The sequence below is a fragment of the Sinocyclocheilus rhinocerous genome, unplaced genomic scaffold (assembly GCF_001515625.1).
Source record: "Sinocyclocheilus rhinocerous isolate Xijiao unplaced genomic scaffold, SAMN03320098_v1.1 scaffold2318, whole genome shotgun sequence".
Taxonomy (NCBI): Eukaryota; Metazoa; Chordata; class Actinopteri; order Cypriniformes; family Cyprinidae; genus Sinocyclocheilus; species Sinocyclocheilus rhinocerous.
Window position 1 is genome coordinate 169344 of NW_015654931.1, and position 8298 is coordinate 177641.

The 8298-nt window shown below is 37.2% G+C and overlaps 2 protein-coding genes across 3 annotated transcripts in view; both read right to left on the reverse strand.

Annotated features, from left to right (window-relative positions):
* The window catches only part of LOC107717721 (DNA topoisomerase 2-beta-like), a 44851-nt gene extending 41280 nt beyond the window's left edge, over nucleotides 1-3571 (reverse strand). Inside the window, exons 1-2 of one of the 2 annotated variants that reach the window (XM_016524559.1) lie at nucleotides 3089-3571; nucleotides 1845-2024 (exon numbers count right to left, since the gene is read on the reverse strand). In XM_016524559.1, coding sequence (XP_016380045.1) covers nucleotides 1845-2024; nucleotides 3089-3130 — 222 coding nt within the window. In that variant the 5' untranslated portion in view covers nucleotides 3131-3571. Of the gene's footprint in view, nucleotides 1-1844; nucleotides 2040-3088 lie in introns of both variants that reach the window. The other variant, XM_016524558.1, reaches the window with a different exon arrangement.
* Nucleotides 3572-7014: 3443 nt separating this feature from the next.
* The window catches only part of LOC107717722 (T-cell differentiation antigen CD6-like), a 15409-nt gene continuing 14125 nt past the window's right edge, over nucleotides 7015-8298 (reverse strand). The window contains exons 14-15 of the mRNA XM_016524560.1: nucleotides 7487-7564; nucleotides 7015-7284 (exon numbers count right to left, since the gene is read on the reverse strand). Of these exons, the coding sequence (XP_016380046.1) occupies nucleotides 7145-7284; nucleotides 7487-7564 (218 nt within the window). The 3' untranslated portion in view covers nucleotides 7015-7144. The remainder of the gene's footprint in view (nucleotides 7285-7486; nucleotides 7565-8298) is intronic.

Consider the following 8298-nt stretch of genomic DNA (forward strand, 5'->3'; position numbering starts at 1 on the left):
TCGATAGCCCCCGGGGTTCGGGAGTTACGGGTGGTTAAATTCGCGGTCCGGCGCCGACCGATCTAGCGATCCCGGGGGGCTACCGACGCGCGGAGGGTGGCGTTCGCGAGATAGTGACACCAGTCAACACTTTCACTTCAGTAAGGAGGTCTCTTGTTCAGGCAGCAGCATTCAAGCGTTGTCTTATTCGATTGTAAGTGCCCTGCGAAGTGGGACTTCACATGATATTCCGCCATGATTCCAGTTCCAAGGGAACGTACACGTTACATTCAAAGGGCATTAAAGTGCGCCAGACGTGAATTTAAATTGTATTTATTTACAGAGGCATATTATGTCACACTTCACACTTCTCTAGTAAGTTTCGTCTGTGTGTGAAGACAGTAGCGCAAATCCGTGAATGAATGTTCCAAAGTGAAATAAACTTAAACGGAATAAAGTTGAATGGAATTGAAATAAAGTTAAATAAACTTCAACTTTACTGTTAAGTGCACTGATGTCAGACTCACTGATGTCAGACTCGGCCTTTTTTACTCCCTAATATCGGTATCGGCCCCCAAAAAAAACATATCGGTCGGGCTCTAGACTCTACTACAGTTAGCAAAATGATTTTCACATTAAAAGGTTGGATTCACATTTTCCTGAATGTCAGTCTAAAGCCCAATCCCAATTCTACCCCTTCCCCTTTCCCCTACCCCTCTGTTTCTCGCGTTCATGTGAAGGGGTGTCTCGATTCTCTTTTGGTTGGAGGGGTAGGGAAAAGGGCCAGATAGCCCTTCAAACGAAGATTTTTTCAGGACCACACTTCAAACGAAGGGGTATGAATTATCTTAGAGTGAACCGGCTACAGCGGCAACATGGCTGCCCGAGCGAACAAAAAGACACATAAATGTAAGCATTTTTGGCATTAATAAAGATTTTAACGAAAAGTAATCATTTGTTTTATGTTACATTCAATCGTGAGTTTATATTTACGGTCATGTTACTCAAACAAATGTTTGAAAAAAAAATCGCTTAAGTTTGCTAACGTCATATCATTACAGACCGCACGATAGTGCCACAACATATTTTCATGTCTGATCAGGGCGATAACCACCGTAGACATTGTATTAAAGGGGTGACGATAACCACCGTAGACATTGAGGGGGGCTAGTCCCCCCAATAATTAGAAATCACTAAAACCTTTTCTCAAATATGGCCAATTCGAGAGAGAGAGAGAGAGAGAGAGAGAGAGATCTATGCACAATCAGCTTGTAACACTCCAAAGAGAAAGGAAAACTTGAAATCGCATCATATGACCCATTTAATAATAATAAGTATAAATCCCTAAACCCTTTTCTCAAATATTGCCAATTCGTGAGAGAGAGAGATGAAAGTTGCGTGTATGCGTTTCTCTTTTTAGAGTGAGTTTACTTCAAAAACAGCGATTTTATCCTCTCGTTGCTGGAAAATATAATGTATCAATTCAGTAGGCCTATTCAAACTGTTATTAATAAAAGTTGTGGGGCAGCGTTGACAAGTTTCTTTGCACCTGGATGTGTGAGCTGCACGATCTCTGATGTGTGTGTGTGTGTCAGTATGCAGGGCATTAATATAGAACAGTAATTAAAGGCTCTAATGCACACCAGTATAGGAGTGTGTATTGTAGGAGCTAGACGACGTATGATGACGTGCAATGGTATAGTAGTGGTGTCCCATTTCTTACTGGAATATTTTCACCCCTACCCCCTGACACTCTGTTTCAAGGGACACGGGGAAGGGGTAGGGGAAGGGGTATAAAATAGAACTGGGATTGGGTCTAAATTTCAGATCTCTAATCTCAATCCTGCTCAGTCATTCTCTCTCACCTGAGTGACGGGCTCCACCGAGCCGATGTAGGTGTCTGGACGGAGGAGGATGTGCTCGAGCTGGGTCTTCTTCTGGTAGATCCTCTCCACTGACATCTTCTTCGAGCTCTCTTTCTTGACCGCCTCACTCTTCCCTGCTTCTCCCCGGCCGTTCACTTCCTCTTTTTTCGCACCATTGTTCTTGTCAAAGAGGGTCTGTTGTTAGATACATCCATACATGCAACTTTGTTAAACTTGTCTGCGGCTATCAAATCAACTTTTTGCTTCCTTTAATGTTGTAATTATTTTACAGAAACAGAGGGTGACCGAAATATTTGGTGAATTATCTAGATGTTGTGAATTTACAGCTGCATTACAACCATTCTGAGTATATAAGATGTGCAATATGGATACTCTTTGTAAATGTGTCTTTCTGTCTGTATAAGTTTGCTAAACTCACTCCACAAACAAAATCTGAGCTGTTATTTCCTAGATTACACTGAATTAATTTGTCAGAAATTCCAGTGACTTTCCAATGCAATGGCCTCAAATGGCACCGCACACTAGACTCACTCGTTTATTGAGTTATAATAAATAAACTATAACAGTTAATTACAGCTTTTTGATGATGGCCAGGGCTGCAATCTAATATTACAAATGATTAAAAATATTATCTTTACAAAGTCAGACAAACAAACAAGTGAAACTAGCAAACCCAGTAACTACTGTGTAACAAAGCATTAGTACTGGTCTGGGATCAGTTCTCATAATTAACTTGTGTCACCCTATGGGCTGCTCTTTTGTTGTGGCTTTGAGTGGTTTTAAATACAGATCAAACTCAAATAAACCCTTCCACCCCGTCCCGGTTCAAGCATCTTGGGCTTTTGGCTGTAATAAAGCAATGGTCATCTGTAAGTTTGACTCTAACAAAGAGGAAAAAGTTGAAATCAGTGGAAAGACTCGTTCACAGCTGATGAGAACCAACACAAAAGAGCTTTCCTCCACATCACCATGAAGAGCCTCACAAAGCATCATCTTAATACACAAAATTAAGATTAATGTGCAGTATTTAAAAGAGATGCACTGAATGAATAATAGAGAGATGCAGATGAGTCTGTGAGCTCATTCATGTTGAGCTAAATGAATCTTGAAGCCAAAGGGCTAAAGCACATGTATGCGGACACAAAGCGGTTATAATACGTAGTATGCGATATCTTTGCGTAATAATACATGAATTACTACGTTAGTAATCATATACGACTTACCACCCAGGTTAAGCCCCCGCTTCCCGCTGCACCGTTAGACATTTTCTATTGTGTGAGCCCAGAAAAACGATCAGGAACTGTCCATATGTGATCTGCAAACGCTTCAAACGCCGGGCACCATCCGGGCAGGGTTCCTGTGGTTTCTGTTTCTTTTGTTTGTTTACTACTGTAATGGAGATAAGTTTCTGCGGGCTCGTCTCATGGAGGAAGTGTGTCCGCTTCTACGTGACTGTTCCTCGGCTATTGTTAAAATCGACCACCGGCGCCTGCTCAAGGCCTAGAGCTTTAACTAAGAGTTGCAACTAGAACCTGAATATTGAAAGATGTTAAAAGGTGCGTAATTACATGCTAATAAAGACTAAATAAGTTAACAAATTATTAAAACATATAAACTTTTTTTTCTTGTGTTGAGTAGGATTATCGCCACATAAAAACGATTTTCATTCAATAACAAACAGCCGCGGCGTCTGTCCGGCTACACCATCCGCATGGTGACACGCCCCCATAGCTTCATCCGACCAATCAGATGCCCCCATAGCTCCACCCGACCAATCAGATGCCCCCATATCTCCACCCGACCAATCAGATGCCTCAGAATCTGAGGCGCCGGCATTTCAACCAATAGCACAACGGTCGGCGTCGTGCAGCGGCGTCGCGCACTTTACAATTTCGGCAGAAAAGACTTGTAGGATTGCCACAATTTTCACTTTCTGTAAAAAATATGAACTTTAAATATACACCACAAATGTCGACGTAACATTGATAATGTAGCCCCTTTAAAACAGTTACCGGCTGTAAAAATTTGTTAAACTGGATTTAACAAATATTCCAACTAGTAGCCTACCAAGAAAGACTTGGTACCAATCTACCTTCTACGCTGTTAAACTTAATCAATAGACCAATTATAGGTTTGTAAACATTCAGGATGCGCGCGCATCATGGTTGCAGAAAACCTGGGAGAGATAGCCTTTATGGCTAGAGAATTTCACGGATAGGGTACAAAATAGTTAGATTTAAAAAGATTATAAATTATATTGATTAGATGTCATTTTCAAAATGTTCTCCGCATATTACAAGAGCTTGTCACCCAGCGATAAGCACTGTTATTCAACGAAATTGACGTTAGAGCGTGCGATAGTCTTACAGATCCGAAATAGGGATGACGGTTTTTGTGGGCGGAGCCTATCTGGAGGCAGAAAATGACGGTTGTCTATGGAGCCATGGAATAAAATAATTTTAAAAAAGTAAATTTGATTTTATATTTCAAAATTCTGACGTTATTCTCGCAATTCCGAGATTATGTCTCACAATTCTAATAAGGAAAAACAACTCGTCATTCTCTCTTTTCCCCTCGGCTCTTCTGGCTTTTTTCCCTCAGATTTGACAAACTCACTATTTTTCAGTTAAGTCGAGTTATAAAGTCCGAATTAGAGTTTAGCTTCAAATGGCGTCTTTGACGACAGTATTCTATAAAAATTATTTGCATTCTGATCTTGACATCAAAAGGCACAAAAATATGTTTTTCTTTTATTCCATGGATTTTACCCATTTATCTCCACTTGTTCCCAGTGTTTTTCTGCAACCACTATGCGCGCGCAGCTGCAAACGACCTAACTGTGACGTCTACTCTGAATTGGTCTGCATCTAGTACATAAAAAACCTCAAACTCTTAGAAAGTGAGTTTTTAAAAATTAGGTCAACACTGTCAAAGAAGCTATATATATTTCAAATATATTTATTTTAGAATAGATTTGCAATGTTTGGCTAATGGTGTTGGTTATTGACAATATTATAACACACAAATTAATCAAAACATTTGTTTTATAATTTCACTTACTAGAATTTGGGTACTGAATGTTTGAGCTTGATGTTAAAAGTTAACATCTGAATTTGTGCAAAATAAAATTGAAATTGAAATATTATTACCTGTGTGGATTTTACATTGTAGAAATATTAGCTATGTTTTTTTTACACATAAAACATTTTGGTTTCTACACTAAAACAGCTGGCAGAACTATCAGGAGAACTATTGGTTTTATCTGCCAATATCTCCGTTTTAATGGATTAAGCCACATTAAACCACGTGTTGCTCTCCAGGGCAGGTGGGTGTTCCTATAAGGGTGTGACATCACATGAAAATATATAACCATATAGCCAAAATGAGTCAGAAGACTGAAATAAGAGGTTGAAATCAGATAAGACCCAGAAGGATTAAGCTCTGATAAAGCATTCCTGTTTATTTTTGTTACATTTTTATAGAATTTCAGTGTTTTGTGTAACAGAATGCTTACTGTGTTCAGGTTTGACTATTGTAATAATAATGCAAAAACTGACACTTTAGATCAACATTTCGAACAAAAATAAAAATATAAACCTTTACAAAAGGTACTCTTTGAGAATGCCTTAATATACATTTAAATCCACAACCTAATAAAAGTAAACAATTATGTCTAAAAACAATTCAATTCTATGTCTAAAACCCATATGGAAGCCCGTTTCCGCCACTGAATAAATAATAAAAAAAGGCAATTGCGGCTTTTTATCTCACAATTCTGACTTTTTTCTCATAATTGCGTTATACAAACTCGCAATTCTGACAAAAAAGTCAGAATTGTGAGATAAAAAGTTGCAATAACCTTTTTTTATTTTCTATTCTGTGGCAGAAACGGGCTTCCATAGAATTCAGAAGCCTCTCTATAGAGTCCTATACAGGAATCTAGTGGTTACACCATGAATTTACATGTTTTTCTTTCTTTGCTCTCGCCAGGGGGTGCTAATCTGCCTTCATGAATTGGATTTTAAAGGCCTAGTCTCTATTTTAATCTGAAATACTGCATTAATTAATTAAATTTTTTTTTTTTTTTTTTAGAAAAAAAGTATTATTTTCAATGGGAAAAATTAATCATAATTTATTGCATAAATATTAATTAGTACTATTAAAAAAATCTCTCAAAATACAAAATAAAATATTATTGAAGAAAAATATTAGGTTGATTTTACTGGGGGGAAAAGTTACATTTTCAGGTGTCCGGTCACTTTTGAGTGTGGCTCACAAATAAGGACCACACAAGGGTTAATCTTATGCCTAACATGCTGAAAACAATAGTAATGTTTCCCGAATGTTTGCCTTAACCCCAGTCAGGGATGATTTTTTATTTTGGTTCATTCTGAGCAAAAGTATTTTTTTCTGTTTAGGTTCCAGAGATCTCCTTTCCAAAAGGCATCCGGTAAGAACAAAATAAAAGTACACTTACTGTAATGAGAGTACATTGTGCTAAAACACTTTGAAAATAACAATAACATCAGATCAATCACTTAAGATTTTTTTCCAGAGACAGATTCAGTCATAACAAAAACATTTTATTTGCATGTCATCAGTTACAGATGCTGCGTTTAGCCTCAGATAATGATTCTAAAAGAGCGCCTTTGATTAATGTGGTCATATCTCTTTATTTGGGTGTCTATGGTGGTTACGGCCCAGTCATCATTTGTATATGTAAATATTTGTATTATATTTGCCATCTTTTTACACTGGTATGGACTTAATGTACCTATACAGTGATAGTAAAAGTTGCGTAAACATTTATGATAAAGTTGAATTGTACTATGTAGAAGCAGATGTGAATGAACAAAGAAATGACACTGAAAAGACTGAAAGGTCTGAAAGAAGAATGATATACTGTAAAATGATTCTCAGGTATGGTTTCTAATACTGTACTTGTAGTACAGCCAGAATATTTCGCAATGTACACTCTTTTAAAAATAAAGGTGCTTCACGATGCCATAGAAGAACCTTTTTTGTCTAAATGGTTCCATAAAGAAACTTTAACATCTGAAAGAACCTTTCTGTTTCACAAAAGGTTCTTTGTAGCGAAAGAAGGTTCTTCAGATTATAAAAAGTTAAGAAAGAGACGGTTCTTTAAAGAACCTTTGACTGAATGGTTCTTTGTGGACCCAAAAATGGTTCTTCTATGGCATCGCTGTGATTATTTCATCATACATTATACATCACCATTATTTTTAAGAGAGTAAATGTAGCCACATCACAGTCTCTAGCTAATGTACGTGACTAGGTTGTTGCAAATAATTGCCAATATCATCATAGTCACTTTCTGAAGAGACTGCCTCATTATCATAGCTGACGGGTGAGTACAACGGGGAGTCCTCTCTGCTGCAGCCGCCCTCTTTATCTAGCTCTGACAATGAAAGATAAACCAAAGAAAATGACATATTAGTGCAATAAACTCAAAACATTACCAAAAACTCATGGTTTGAGGTAAAGAGGTTTATATGCTGCAAACAGTAAACTGAATGGACCGCTGTGAAACATCTCAACAAACCAGTAACACATCAGTTTGGCGTGTAAATGTATATTAACTGCTGCTGGTAGACACACACCTTGGTAACTGAAGGGAGGATCTGTGGTGGGGCCCAGGAATGACCTTCCGGATCCCTGCTTCAAAAAATCTGCATTATCTAAGTCAAATTTGGAAAAATTTTATATATACATATGTTATATATAAACTGTTATGTATATCTACAGTCCCCAGAAACACAATAGGCAACTATTTCAAAATCGTTATGCATCAGTTTTGCTCTCAACCCTCCTAAGCTTTTCAAAAAGTTTGTGATTTGTGTTTTTTTTTTTTTTTTTTCCTCAGAGAAATTTATGGGAATAGCAAGCAAATCCGTAATGCAATAGCAAATTATGCTCCTTTTAGTCAATTTTAGGTTCTTATTTACCCCATCCATTTGCTGTTGGGGGTCATTTTTGAAGTGTAACCTCTTTTTTAACATTAATTTCCCCTGAAATAGTATAAATAAAATGATGCAAATCTTTTGGGATTTTAGATATTTAAAAATATGCTTCTTTCCTATTCAGCCAAAATAGTCACCAAGTTTTAGCTTGAAAGTTCAGTTCAGTTTTTTTGTTTGTTCAGAATGCATATCTGAAAAATAGTCACCAAGTTTTAAACCCCTATGTGTACAGGTGCATCTCAATAAATTAGAATGTCTTGGAAAAGTTTATTTATTTCAGTAATTCAACTCAAATTGTGAAACTCGTGTATTAAATAAATTCAATGCACACAGACTGAAGTAGTTTAAGTCTTTGTTTTTTTTAATTGTGATGATTTTGGCTCACATTTAACAAAAACCCACCAATTCACTATCTCAACAAATTAGAATACTTCATAAGACCAACAAAAAAA